The sequence below is a fragment of the Globicephala melas genome, chromosome 13, assembly GCF_963455315.2.
Source record: "Globicephala melas chromosome 13, mGloMel1.2, whole genome shotgun sequence".
NCBI lineage: Eukaryota > Metazoa > Chordata > Mammalia > Artiodactyla > Delphinidae > Globicephala > Globicephala melas.
In genome coordinates this window covers 82070174-82085173 of record NC_083326.1, presented here as the reverse complement: position 1 = coordinate 82085173, position 15000 = coordinate 82070174, and the positions used below count along the sequence as shown (strand labels likewise).

General features: G+C 51.2%; 1 protein-coding gene across 4 annotated transcripts in view; it reads right to left on the bottom strand.

Moving 5' to 3' along the window:
• TMEM120B (transmembrane protein 120B) overlaps positions 1–15000 on the bottom strand; it is a 49222-nt gene that overhangs the window by 4195 nt on the left and 30027 nt on the right. For 2 of the 4 annotated variants that reach the window (XM_030860236.2, XM_060310271.1), the window contains exons 6-11: positions 10673–10762; positions 3318–3383; positions 2741–2802; positions 1455–1547; positions 519–583; positions 94–162 (exon numbers count right to left, since the gene is read on the bottom strand). In XM_030860236.2, the coding sequence (XP_030716096.1) occupies positions 94–162; positions 519–583; positions 1455–1547; positions 2741–2802; positions 3318–3383; positions 10673–10762 (445 nt within the window). The remainder of the gene's footprint in view (positions 1–93; positions 163–518; positions 584–1454; positions 1548–2740; positions 2803–3317; positions 3384–10672; positions 10763–15000) is intronic. The other 2 variants (XM_060310273.1, XM_060310272.1) reach the window with 2 other exon arrangements.

Genomic DNA, 15000 nt, shown 5'->3' with positions numbered 1-15000 from the left:
GCCCCAACCTTCCTCAGGAAACCCCCAACCAATGCGCACACACGCTCCACACACACACCACAAAACACACACACACACACACAAACACCATACCTGCCATTCTCTGCATTCCTCGTGGCTGGAGAGCTCAAATAACGTGATGGCATTGTAGAGCTGCCAGAACTGCAGAGAGGGGAGACAGGCACTGCTCAGCCCACCGGAGTCCCCTGGAGACCCACGTGGGAAAGCCCAGGGAGAGCGCCAAGCCCCCCAGCTTCTGCTGTCAACTGCCCTTGAGACACTGACAGCCCCCCCCCAAATGAAACTGGGGCACCCCGCCTGGGGTTGGGCGTGCTGGTGCCGAGGGCCGATTCTGGCTCTTGCCTTTGGCATCCCTGGACACTGGGGCCGTCTCAGCCCCAGGACCCCGTGGGGCCCAGCTCGGGGATGGCTGTGAGAGAGGGAGAGCCCTGAAGACCTTCTGTTCCCAGGAGGTCTGCCCAGTGTAGGGGATACCCACAAACTCCAGGGGGACTCACGTGGCCACAGAACAGGAAGGGCAGAAGGAAGGTGAGGCCTCGCCACATCCAGGACTGAAATCCTTCTGTGGGGAGGAAGGAGGGAGCGAAGGGCCCGTGTGAGGTGGCCCAGGCAGGCCAGTCACTCTGAGATTAGCCAGGTTCAAACGCACGGATGGGGGAGGGGCACAGCCCTCACCTCCTCCAGGTGGGTGAGCGCTCACTAGGAAAGTAACCCAGGAAAAAACATGCAGAACACCTGCCACCAGGCCTGACTGCCCTCACGCCTCAAGTCACTGTGAACCAAGTGGGCTGACAACTCTTACAGAACACTGATGTGCCGGCACTAGCTTTCTAGTAATTTCTTTAATTTGCACGGGATTTTGCATTTTATAATTGGCTTTTGCATGCATCACTTCAATCGAGTCTTGATGAAATAGAGCCTACTGTGCAGAGTAATTCGATGGAAATGACCATCTTAAAAGATAGAAGATTTTTATTAACCACACTTTCCCCTGAAAGTTTAGATGAGGAGTCTCCGATTTTTCCTAATGGGGCACCCACCTTGCTGAGTGAAAGTTAAGCACACATAAATTGCATAAGTGTAAAAACATTAGACTAAGATTATGTACATCATAAGACACAGACAAAAAATATCCATTTAAAAAGAAGCTAGAGGCCAGCATCCAGGGCCTGGCCCACAGCTGGTCTCGCACTTGTCAGCTGAAATGGAATCCCACGACGAATTATGAAAAGCAACTGTGTTAGTGTATATATGTCAAACCAAAGAAAAAAAAAGAAAAGCAACTGGGGTGAGGTCGGCAGACTGGCTTCGCGTGTGGCAGGTCTTGTCAGGTTCTTACTGGCACCTGTTCCCAGTGAGGAGTGCAGGGCGAGGTCTGGGGGAGCAGGGAGGGCCGGTGCTTGCCCCTCCACCCCCAAGGCTAGGCTACTCACCCACCGTGAGGTCCAGGTGATTCCTCTCCCCTAGGGCCCGCAGCCGGTAGAGGCAGCCCCTCTGGTAATAATATTGCAGGAACTGGACACAGCCTGCAGGGGGAGCCCAGCGCCCAGCTCAGGGACTGGAAGACCCAGCGACACCTCCACTGCAGGCTGGCAGGTCTCCATTGCCCAGAGGGTACAACCTCCTCCCACCCCCAACACACACACACACACACACACACACACACACACACACACACGCACGCACACACGCACACACACGCACACACACACGTCTGAACCTGCTTTTATTCCTTCAAAGAGAGCTCAGGTTATCTGAGACTGCAACTAAGCCCCAACTAGGCTAGAAACTTCTGGAGCTTTCCTAGGCATGCAGTTGGCACTCATCAGATGCTTGTTGGAATGGGAGCTGTGTGCTCCCAGCACCAAGACATGAAAGAGACAGTTCCATACAATGGGGTACTTTGTAGTCACTAAAAATTAAGGAGGCAGAATTCCGTGTTGACGTGGAAAAATACCCACGATAATTGTTAATAGAATATAAACTAGGTTATAAACAAAGCTGTGTAGAGGGATCCCATGTTTGTAGACTACACATAATGCAGTATATGTGTGTATATATATATATTTATGAATAAAAATGTTTGAAAGGACATAGATCAATTAACACCCTAAGGGTGGAATTATATGTAATTATATGTAATTTTCCTTCTTGGCTTATGTTTGTATTTGCCTGTAAGCAGGGTTTTATTTAAAAATTAAATTGTATTTTTTGAATAGGTAATATGCACTTGGCATCAGATTTAAGGGGAACAAACAGTAAAGAGTAAAACTCTCTCCCTGTCCCCCAACCACCCAATTTCTGCTTCTCAGAGGTAACCCCTCGTTGTATATAAATCCAGAGCTATTCTTAAATGAGAAAAAGAACATAAATTTCCATTTTGAGGAAAACAGAGTTAGTGCCCCCAACACCCCTCAGTTCCTGAAGGGTACAATTGGTCCAGTTCTGATCCAGGGAAGAAAAAGGCAGTGGCTGGAGATCCAGGGCGTGGGTGTGGGTCAGACATTGCTCTCTTAAGGCCAGGGGCTGGGCGGCAGGATGGAGTTGATGGGGGGTGGATGGCTCCTTCTGGATTTCTGGGACCCTCCCCTGTCCCTGGCCGACCAGGGACTTCCCCCAGTCTCACCTCCCTTCCACACAAGACACACCCTTCACAAAACAGACTCCATCGGTGAAAGCCACACCAAGCCTCCCCTGAATCCAAGCAAGAGACACTCACTCTGGAAAATGGAGAACGCTAAAAACTGATCGCGAAACTTCTGATAAATCAGTCCGTTAGGCCTGCAGAGAAGGGAGGGAAAAGCAAAGATTAGCCCCCGCTCTGAAATCATTTGTTCATCCCCACCCCATCTCTGTTCCAACCAGAAGAGAAAAGAAGATTTAAAACCCAATTCTACCTTCTTTATCACCATGTCCCTGGGGCTGGACCAGGTAATTTCCATCACTGCTTTAATCCATTCTACAACCAGGGGAGTGCAGGCAGGCATCTTGAAGCCTAAATTCCCACCGATTCCCCCTAACCCTCCATCAGTCACAGCCTCGTCCCTGTGCTTGTTCTGTCCAGACTCGCTTGCTGTCACCCCGGCCAGGAGGCAGACAGGACGTTCCTCGGAGAAGTCCCCAGCCGACTTGGGGTGTCCCTGCAGCCCCGTCGTAAGCTCACGCTTTACGTCATGGCCCAGATGTCAGGCCATAAGGCCCCTGCATCTGGACCCCTCAGCCACCACCAGTGCTCAGTTCACTGGCTCCTTGGGGAGAGTGAGCAGAGGCCCTGGGGCACAGCGGGGGACACTCACCAGGTCAGCATCACTCCAGACAGGAACGTGGACACGTAGTGGTGAGACACCCACCAGCCTTTGATTCTTAAAAGAAGAGAAGGAAAAGGAGCTCAGGCCAGGAGAGAAACGCAAGTGTCTCCCTGCTTCCCAGCCTGTGTCTGCGGGGGGGTGCCCTGTGACCCAGAGACAGCTCCTTGGAGGAAGAAACGTACCCACGCCAGGACTTCTCTCTTTCTGTCCAACGAGATGCACAATCACACAGAGACCCAGAGAGGCACTCGGGCCTCCAGCAGCTTCCCACTACCCTCAGAACACATCCCTAACCTCCTCATGACCCCAAGCCCCGCCTCCCCGTCCCCCCTCCCCCCACCCTAAGAGGCTCCAAGCATCCTTTTCTTTGATCAGGCCCCTTGCTTCCTCGAGGTCTATTATGGGCTGAATTGTGTCCCCCCCCCAAATTCCTACGTTGAAGTCCTAACCCCAGTACCTTAAAATGTGAGTATATTTGGAGACACGGCCTTTAAAGAGGTAATTAAGGTTAAATGAGGTCATAAGGGTGGGGCCCTAATCCAACAGGGCTGGTGTCCTTAGAAGCAGAGGAAGAGACACCAGGGGTGAGCGGTCTCAGGAGAAACCAATCCTGCTGGCACCTTGATCTTGACTTCTAGCCTCCAGAGTCGTGAGAAAATAAATTTTTGTTGTTCCAAGTCCCTTAGTCTGTAGTATCTTTTCATGGCAGCCCGAGCAGACTAACAAAGTCTTTGAACTTGTTGTCCTCTCTGCTCCAAGACCTTGGCCTGCCTGGCTCCTGGTCCAAGTTCAAATTTCGGACCAACTGTCACCTCCTCCAAGAGGCCTTCCCTGCACCTTATCTAAAACAGCTAGACAGGGGCAGAACAGGAATAAAGACGCAGACGTAGAGAATGGACTTGAGGACACGGGGAGGGGGAAGGGTAAGCTGGGATGAAGTGAGAGAGTAGCATTGACATATATACACTACCAAATGTAAAATCGATAGCTAGTGGGAAGCAGCCGCATAGCACAGGGAGATCAGCTCGGTGCTTTGTGACCACCTAGAGGGGTGGGATAGAGAGGGTGGGAGGGAGACGCAAGAGGGAGGGGATATGGGGAATATGTATATGTATGGCTGATTCACTCTGTTATAAAGCAGAAACTAACACACCATTGTAAAGCAATTATACTCCAATAAAGATGTTAAAAATAAATAAATAAAACAGCTAGACAGCCCCGATCTGTAACACACTACCCTGCTTCATTTTCTTCATGGTGCTCATGCTATCTGAAATTATTTTCTTCTCATTTGTTTCCTGAACCCCGTTCCCTGCTCAAAAGAGCAGGGATTTTGTCTGTTCATCTGTGACACCTGGCTCAGAGCAGGTGCTCAGTAAGCGTGTTGAATAAACACAGAACACTCGCACACGTTTATGCAGAGCTGTAGCTACCTACGTTACCCCACACAGATGCAGAAAGACAACGGGCTGTACACGCTGCATCTCGCACCATCCCCGACGCAGCTTCTCTCTGGGAGCCCCATGCCCTAGGCTCATCTGCTCCTCCGTCTACAGCAGGCCCTCGCCCCAGTCAGTCCAGAAGCTGCGGGAACCGTGCCGTCAGAGCCCAGCGGTCCCCCAGCTCAGGGCTCTCACTCCACAGCAGGACAGGGAACCTGGCTGTCACCCGCTCCGCGGTGTCACAGGCAGCCCTTATCCTTCGAAGTCCCCGAGTGTTTCAGGCCTCTGCTGGGCTCCCCGGCCCCTCTCCAGGAGCTCAGTTATCGGAACATGATGTGGCAGCAATCTGCCCTGTCAAATGCACCCTGGGATGCCAGGAATTGGGACCTCGAGGCATCCACGTGGGAGTAGCACTCAACCTTTGTCTTTCCAGAACTCTCTCGGGAGAGAACTAGAGTGCAGCCAAGTGGGGAGATGGGGTCCAGGGCGCTCCTGCTCACCAAACGGTGGCACCTGAGGGTCTGCTGGTTTGGGGGACGAGCTGCTGGATTAGACTTTTCTTTGGAACTAAAATCATCCTGCAACTTGCTTTCTTGTCTCGACTCCCAGGCAGCTATCTGTGGACCTGTCACTGACTTCTTAAATGCGACACGACATTTCAGGATGTGGCTCTGCCGTTCCTGAAATGTTGCTATCATGCTCCATGATGCCACGACACACTGTGGAAGCCCCCCCGTGCGATGACGCTGTTTCTCCACGGCAGCTACCAGGAAGTACGCAGGATGGCTGGGTCGGTGGGCACGTGCGTGGTTACTTCTCAAATTACCCTCCAAAACGGCTATCCCCATTTACACTCCCATCCTCAGTAGAGCCTGTCGAGCTCCCCAAACCCTCACCAATGCTGGATACCCAGTTTTAAAATTTCTCCCTGTCTTATTATGTGACGATTGGTGTGTCGTGGAGGCTTTAATCTGCATTGTCCTCATAAGTGGATCTGACTGCTCTTAAAACCTTCCAGCCCGAACACAGACATCATAAAAGCAGGAACAGCATCTTACCCCTGTCTTCTCTTTGCAGCCCTTCAACAGTTCTGGCCATTAAAATAAACAGAAAGAAAGAAATGAAAGGGGCCTCCCTGGCGGTCCAGTGGTTAAGACTCTGTGCTTCCAATGCAGGGGGCATGGGTTCGATCCCTAGTCAAGGAACTAAGATCCCACATGCTGCAGGGTGTGGCCAAAAAAAAAAAAAAAAGAAGTTCTGGCCATAAACTGGGGGTTAAGGCAATGGCCTGTGGATGCCTGAGGGGCTGTGCTGAGGAGCAAGGTTTTAGGTGGCTCTTTATTCCCAGCACTAACAGCATCAGGTAAACAGTAGGTACTCAAGAAATGTTGAAACGAAAAAAGTGATGTCCAGGAGGTGCAGCTGGTCTAGATGCCACCAGCACAGAGGTGACAGGAGACTGATGCAGGTGCCACGGGAGTTCACGGGACAGGATGAGACATCCGTCCACTTGTTTGTTCCCAGTCTCCCCTTCCCTGTGTCCCTGTCTTGCCCGTCAAGAGTCTACAAGGACCCTTGGCTCTAATTTTCTGACTGAAAACACAGCTAGCCCCACCCTTAGCCTTTCAGCTTGAAGAGCTACCAAGAAGTTTCTGCAAGCCCCGGAGGCCTGGCAAGCCCCACTGTCCTTTGTCCTACCCGCAAAGGTCCCTTGAGAAATGCCCTCTCTCTGTACAGGAACGGCTGGAGGCAGACACAGGCTCTGGGCCACAAGCTTGCCTGGGCAGCAGCTTTTAATTTCACAGCTCACTGTGCCCAGAGCCCAGCGCTGACAGATGCCACCAATAAACCCAGCTCAGCGGCACTGGGAGAGGCTAAAAATGGCCTCTTCCCCAGCGCGCACTCAGCAGCCCCATGGTCCATCTGCACACCCCAGGGTTCTGGGCTGGTTTCGTTCACATGTGTGTGTCTATATGACAGTGTTACTGTGATGTCATTCAGACACTGTACAATTCACCCATTTAAAGTATACAACTCAGTGGTTTTCAGTATATTCAGAGAGTTGTGCAAACACGACCACAATCAGTTTTAGGACATTTTGTATCACCCGTATCACCCCGGACAGAAAGCCGCACCCGTTAGCAGTCACCCTCTGGGCCCGTTCTGCCACAGAAACGAAGCCTGCAGGAGCCTGTGGGCTTTTTAAATGAGCAGACGGTAGATGCCCCAGGAAGGGTGGCACACTGCATGGCCAGCATGTAGGGACAGCACGTCCTGGTATCTGGGGATTGTGGCCGGAGAGCTCCCTTCAGGGCCCTTCAGCCATGTGTGCATAAGACCTGGGCACCAGTCACTATTCAACCCCTGGCTGGCTTTGAGCTTCGGGTCAATCTGGGCGGCTGGGGGAATGGCTTCTACACGGAGGCACCCTCTTGCCCCTGCCACCCCTACACCTCTGTATTCTAGGAAAGGCCCTTATAAAAACCCATCAGATCTAGGCATTGGTGGGTTGGCTTGCCAGAAAAGCCAGCGTGATTCCTGATTCATTATTCATTCTGGCCCGGAACTAGGGCAGAGGACATCTGTTTTGCCTGCCTGTCAATCACTCCCTATTCTGGTTCTCCCCCTTATCGTTCCTTCGGGGAATCACCTCACCCCCACTCTCAGTCTGGGTGGCTCAGTGGAGCTAAGATAACTGGGCACATCACCCAGAGCCAGCCAATCAGGGCTCTGCATCCCTCCAGCCACAGTGATTGGGGCAGGGATGAGCATGTGACCTGCACCTAGCCAATTGGAAGTCTGTCTCAAGATCACCCCTAGGCCAGTAGAGGAAAGATGCTCTTTCCTCTTGGACTGCTGATCTGGTAGAATGCTGGCCTGGGCTGCTGGGAGCCAGTGAAGGAGATAACAGAATAAGGAGAAGGAGGGGGGCTGTTACATTGTTTGAGCCCTTCTGACCTCCTTGAACGATTCATATGCTCCCATAAATACCCCTCATGTTTACTCCTATCAGGTGGTTTTCTGTCATTTGCAAAATTTGCAAGGGAGGTTGACCTGCTTATTACACTAATTGAGCTAATGAGCTACATCTCACATGGGAAGCATCAGACACAAACCAAGGGTGGCTCCAGCCCATGATGGGGGGCACCCTCCCCACACCCCACCTCTCCAGGCCTTCTTCCCCCAATACACCCCTAATTCAGGTCTCGGATGCAACTGGGAACAGGACGAAAAAGGCCCCGTCAGGCCAAAACTTGGGCAGCAGGCCTCCAGGAAACCCATATGGCTCAGTTCCAGCTGTCTTTCGAACACAGGTATGGCCCCAATGACCTTCCCCTCATTGCAGAGCTTGGGTTCAATTCATTTCTACATAGACCCTGGGGTGTTTACTGGGTATCGACTGTGAGCTCCAGAGGTAGCCCTGAGACGCTTCAGAAATAAGAAAGGTAGTATTCATACCAATCCGGACCCACTCCCTCTTCCTCACTGTGCTTTCTTGAAAGGGTTTCTTAGCTATTCCCTAATAAGTGCCAAGTGTGAGGGGAAACCTCACAGGCATCTCCCTTGCCCGCCCCCAGGAGAGGAATCAGCTCTGAGAAGGAGCTGGGGGAGGATGGAGGCTAAATACGCAACAGATGTTGAGGATGAGTCACAAGTTTTAATCACCCAGATTCCATCCACCTGCCGTGCCTCCCTCCCCCACAAACTGGCCACAACTCCCACAGTCATTCCAGAAAACGAGACACCTTTACGGGCCCACCCCACTCATTCCACACTCCCACCACCAACACATCTGTTGTCCCATCAGAGCACAAGCCCTAGGGAGGCCCCAGAAAAGGCCCCATTAAAGTGTCAGGAAAGTGAGGGGGCTTTGGAACCCCACTTTCCCCCTTCAGCCCTCCTCCCTGTTTTCTGGGTGTGCCCCACACTTGCAGGCACCTCCACTCAGTCCTGCTCCCTCCTCTCGGGGACCACCACCCCCTCCCCAACCACATCCACAGAAAAAAGTGACCAGGATAACTCTTACTAAAGTGTTAGTGACTGTTAGAGATGTAGCATGTCCCTGAACACTCTTAATATGAGTCCAGCAGAAGGAGGAAACTCCAAGGCCGACAGCAAGCCCAGGGATGCACAAAGAGAATTAGTAACAAGAAAGCCTGGCCCATTGTCCTGGGCCCATTTCCCCACTATGTACTACTCTGAGTCCCCTCCGACCCCACCCAAAAGCTGGAAGACACTATTCACTACAATTAAGGAAAACTACAAATGTTATTTATTTGGTAAGATTTTCTACTTCAGTGTTTCCCAAAGCATGCGGCATGTACCACCAAGTTTTAGATGGTACCTGAGTGTAACACTAGATGATACTGAATCACGTGGTGAGAAGTCATGTTTTCTCTTCTTTCCATTCTCCTGATTAAGTCAAGGAGAGAGTCTCAGTTAAATGCTAGGACACCTTTAATGCCTCTCGAGATCTGCTCATCTCCCTTTTTACATACATACACACGCTGAAGAGAAATAGCAGGCCTCAGGAAGGAAGATTACTGACTTCAATAAATTAGACAATGAAAATGAAAATCTATTTTTACACTATTTCCTCTTTCCTGCAATTGATGCTGCTTTTCCACATATGGTGGTGAAATAGTTCCCTTTTAAAATAAATTAATGTTTATTTAAGTAGAAAAAAAAAAGGAAGGATGGATTTAAAATGTGAGAAAATTATCATCCAGGTGATATTGGACATGGTAAAAATGGTGTGCATGGGACAAGAATGAATGCAGTTTGAGAAACACTGATCTTTTCTAAAGGGCTACATGCTACAGGGCTGCATACCTAAGAACTGCTGTTCCCCTGGTCCTTACCTCTTGGCTCTACGTTCAGGGTAAGGCCCGGCAGGGCAGGGATATGCCATAAGAGACCACTGGGCAGAGAAGTAAGATGGTGGCAAATTATTTGGGGGTTTGGCAAACACCCCAATCTTAAACACACAGCTCCTGGCCGTTCCTTACCAGCCCCCAGGAAGGAGGAAGTGGGGAGGGGTGGGAGGTTGTTACTTTTTGTTTCAGGAAAAACGGACAAGAATGGTGTGCAGAGGTTCAAATGGACACCCCCAAAAGGCATCCGACCTGCGGAAAATGGGTCCTGCAAGTGGCAAGTCGTGGATCTTAACTCAGTCCCGAGACTCTCATTGCCCTGTGAGAGGACCATCCACTTTTCTCACCAGAATCCATTCAACCTTCTGGTGACAGTACCCTGATTTTCCTCTGCGAAACCATTCCTCTCCTGACACTCAGCTTCTAGGCTTTCATTGACAGCCCTGGGGGTGGGCACAAGGCTCACAACCAGCCAATCACAGCGGCGCATTCGCTGGCCACAGCGATTGGTTCAGAGATGGGCACGTGATCAGTGAGTGCCAGTAGGACCCAGCGAGACTCTTGGAAGAGAGGAACGTGCCCTATTTTGCTGGGAATGCTAGAAATAAAGATGTGAGCCTGGAGCGGCTGGGGGCTCCTACCTGGAATCTGAGAATAAAAACAGCACAGTAGAAGGCAAAGGTGAGAGACAGAGAGACACTGGGTCCTGATGACATTGTCTGAACACCTGGATTAAGCCTTACCTGAAGTCAGTGCCAATGGACCCATTCCTTGATATGAGAATATAAATTTCCTACTGTGTTAAGTAGTACATTTGAGTTAGGGTTTCTTGTAAGCAAGAGACTGAGCACAGCAAATGAGGTGCAGCAGCCGATACCGTTTTCCTCCTCCCTGGGTCTGAACGGTCATGAATACCCCACCCCCACAAGGAGGAAGGGAACGCAAGGCGAGGGTGACAGCCCTCACCTCCATGACAGATTTCCCTTTGGCTCCCCCATACCCGCCACAAAGCTGGGCCCCCAATTACCTCGAGCCGTTGCTGATGAGAATACTCTCCCGAATCGTCAGGGTGCAGTAATACCATACCAGCAGGAAGTTAAAGACTTCGTCTGTCACCCTGGCATAGAGAAACAGCGCCCGGGAGGGGGGGCAGGCATGAGAACCAGGGACGGCTGTCCCCGCCACCACAGCTGGACAGCAAACCAGGATGAGAACCGCCCACAGAGGCATGCCTCCAGAAACCCCCAGTGACCCCGGGAAGGCGGCGGCGTGTCTTCTCTCCACGTAGAATGCCCATCCCCCCGCTCACCTTTCTACATGAATCCTACCCGCCCTTAAGGCTCTAGCTGAGGTTTCCCCTCCTTCCTTGACCGCCCAGCCCACGACAACCTGTTTCCCTTCTAAATTTGACATCTGTCTGATATGAAATTTCCGGTGGGATGACAAGAGAAGGACTTTAAGCAGGAAACCTAATTTGCAATTTTAAACTATCTGCAGTGTTAACTCCAGTGTAAACTCCTTCCATCCCCTTAAACCGTCTGTAAACTTTGCTGCACATACAAAAAGATGAACTTAAGAACTCCCTGGGCTTCCCTCGTGGTACAGTGGTTAAGAATCCTTCTGCCAATGCAGGGGACACGGGTTCGAGCCCTGGTCCGGGAAGATCCCACATGCTGCGGAGCAACAAAGCCTGTGCGCCACAACTACTGAACCCGCGTGCTGCAACTACTGAAGCCCGCGTGCCTAGAGCCCGTGCTCCGCAACGAGAAGCCACTGACCGCAATGAGAAGCCTGCGCACCGCAACGAAGAGTAGCCCCCGCTCGCCGCAACTAGAGAAAGCCCGCGCGCAGCAATGAAGACCCAACACAGCCAAAAATAAAATAAATAAATTTAAAAAAAACCCTGCCTCCTCTACAGTGGGCAGAACAGGCCTTAAAGGCAGGCAGAACATGGCAGCTAGAGTCGTGCTGTGCCGTGGTCAGAGGGGAGAGCCTTAGACACGCTGTGCGTGACCTTGACTGGCCTCAACTTTGCCATCTGTACAATGGGAAGGTTGACCCCCTCCATGAGCATTCCTGGGTGAAGGATCCTGGGACAGAGCCAGCAACAGACAGCCCCTCAGAGGGCTCCCCCGCCACTGGCTCTCTCTGACGGGCCCTCGATAAAGCCTCTATCTTTGACCCCAACAGGAAGCAGCTCTGTACCTCCTGCTGTCACACAGATCCATTTGTCGTGGGAACAGAAATGACTGCATGGGGAGGGAGAACACCCCCGATCTCCTCCATTCTATCCCTGAACTGGGAGATCCTTTTCCCCAACTACAAAGGCCCTGGGAGGGAAATGGGAGGATACAACTTTAACAATAATAAAAGACGTTGGGAGGCGTCTGGGAGAGTCTGTAAGAATGAAGATGAGAGACTCCTAATTACTTAAATGTGTAAAGTCCCCAAAGAAGAGAGATGACAGTTGAGTAGGGCCTTGAAGGTTAAATATACGGAAATGTGCTTTCATTAGTGTTGATAATAACTAAATTTGACCTGTTGAAATGGATACTTGTACCTATTATGCTCACTTATATTGTTCCACTTTTTATTTATTATTTACTTATTTATTTGTTATCTTTTGGCCACGCCATGTGAGGCATGTGGGATCTTAATTCCCCGACCAGGGATCTAACCTGCGTGCCCTGCATTGGAAGTGTGGAGTTCTAACCACTGGACCGCCAGGGAAGTCCCATGCTCCGCTTTTTATTTTGTAGACAATTATAGCACAAATGCTACATATTGCATAAATGTGTATATTAAAATATCTGTTTAAATCTTAGACCAAATAATCAATTTGATATACTAAATGCTATCTTTAAAAAAGACATTGGAAGGTGTCTTTTAAGCTATGTGACCCTGTTTCATGGTCACAGATGACAGACTCTCAGCCCCGCTGAACCACTGCCTGCAGAGGTAGTCTCGGGAGGGTCAGGAACAGACTCTGGAGACACGGGGTCCGAGTTCCAATCCAGTCTCTGCCTCTTCCCAGCTGTGGGACCAAGGACAAGTCAGTGATTCTCCCGTGCCGTCACCTCCCCATCTGTGAAGTGGGGAGAGTCACAGCACCTCCCGGGTAAGCTGCTGTGAGCATCAGCTGAATTTAGAACAGTGCCTGCAGCCTAGGAAGAGCCATGGGTGTCCCCTGTCATAATAATTTGGGAAGCACCACAGGGCGCCCAGAGTCCAAGAAATGAGTCTCATATGCCTAACTCTGAGGAAATCAAAGGCCTACTTGACTTGAACAGGAAACGGGGGAGTGAAGATGGCCTCCCACTGCAGAGGGTCACTTAGATATCTCCAGACAGGAGGCAGCCCCAGAAGCGAGCGGTGGTTACCAGCATAGTTTCCACTGGTCCCTTCCTATATCAGTAAAGAGAGGAGTGAAAATAGTTTTATGGCCCTGGCACGTTAGGGACATGCTTGAGGTGCTGGTCTCAGTCTGCCCTGCCAAAGTGTTTGAGTTTCCTGTTGCTGCTGTAACAAATGAGCACATACTTAGTGGCTTAAAGGAACACATTTATTCTATTACAGTCCTGGAGGTCAGAGTCTGAAATAGGTCATCAGGTCAGAGCCGTGTTCCTTCTGGAGGTTCCAGGAGAGAATCCACTTCCTTGCCTTTTCCAGCTTCCAGAGGCCGCCCGCATTCCCTGTCTCAGGGCCTCACATCACTCTGACCTCTGCTTCTGTCATCACATCTCCGACTCTGACCCTGCTACCTCCCACTTACTAGGACCCCTGTGATTACACTGGGTCGCCCGGATAATTCAGGAGAATCTCCCCATCTCAAGATTCTTAACTGAATCATCTGCAAAGATCTTCTGCCATGTAAGGTCACGCGTTCGCAGGTTCTGAGGACTGGAACACGCACATCTTTGGGGACCGTTATGCAACCTGACACACTAGGCGAACACTAACTACTGGGAACTTGCAACGCTGCAGGCATTTTACGTGGACGATCTCTCTGGACCCTTGAACAACCCCACAGGGCTGGCTCTCATGGCAGGTGCATGTACCCCACCCATTCCCATCTGCATGGCTTCCAACAGCCAGAACGTGCAACTCCTGGTGCGCCTAGAGGCTTTCTCAGGCCACCAGAGCTCACCCTGCTGGTGCCAGAGGCAGAGCAGGAGGGCAGGGGGATTAACACTCTCTGGGAGTCAATCCTTCCTAGACTGACAGCAGTCGGAGAATAAATACCACCTGCTCCTTCGCCCCTCGGGTGGGATAAGTGAGACACATCCTTCGCTGTCCCACAGTTCCCCAGCAGCACTGAACTCCAGGTGCCCACAGGATAACCCTTCCTTGTCTCACTTCCATTCCCCTACCAGTGTTTCCTAGGATCACCTCCCAAATAAACTATGGGCACTCAAATACTTGTCTTGTGGGGGTGGTTCCTTCTGGGGGAACCCAAACTAAGACAGTACTACTTCCCATTTTACAGATGAGGAAACAGGTTCAGAGATGAGCTGCCCATCCAGGCCCCCTCGCCTGCCCTATTTTTAACCCACAGAAGGCGTAGTGGGCTAAACAGTGTCCCCCCCCCCGAAATTCATATCCACCCAGAACCTCAGAATATGACCTTATTGGGAAATAGGATCTTTGTAAATGTAATTTAGTTAAGATGAGGTCATACTGGGTTACTTTTTTTTTTGGCCATGCCGCATGGCTTGCAGGATCTTAGTTCCCCGACCAGAGATTGAACCCGGGCCCTTAGCAGTGAAAGCGTGTTGTCTTAACCACTGGACCGCCAGGGAATTCCTGAGGTCATACCGGGTTAGGGTGAGCCCTAAATCCAACGACTGTGTCCTCATTAGAAGACCATGAGAGAGACACAGGGAAGATAGCCACATGACGACGGAGGCAGAGGCTGGAGTCAGTCTTGAACCAAGGGAACGCCAAGGACTGCTGGTCACCGTCAGAAGCTGGGAGAGGCAAAGGAGGATCCTCCCCTAGAGCCTTCAGGGCGAGCACGGCCCTGCCAACTGTGATTTCAACCTTGATTTCAGCCTTCTGGCCTCCAGAACTGTGAGAAAATATATTTCTATTGTTCTAAGCCACGCAGCTTGTGGTGCCTTGTTACGACAGCCCCAGGAAATGAATACAGAAAGGGATGGGAGACATGGAAATGCCAGGCCCTCAGTGAGCCTTAGATCTCGACAACACACCACAGGTTTGTCCTTTGAGGGCCCTAGAGGCCCCAGGGCAAGGCAATCTGGTTGCACATCAAGAACTTCTACCCCTTCCAGGGGGCATGTGAGCAGGCGTTACTGGCGTGAGCAGCCTTTGCCCTCCAGGGAAATGCGCCAGGCC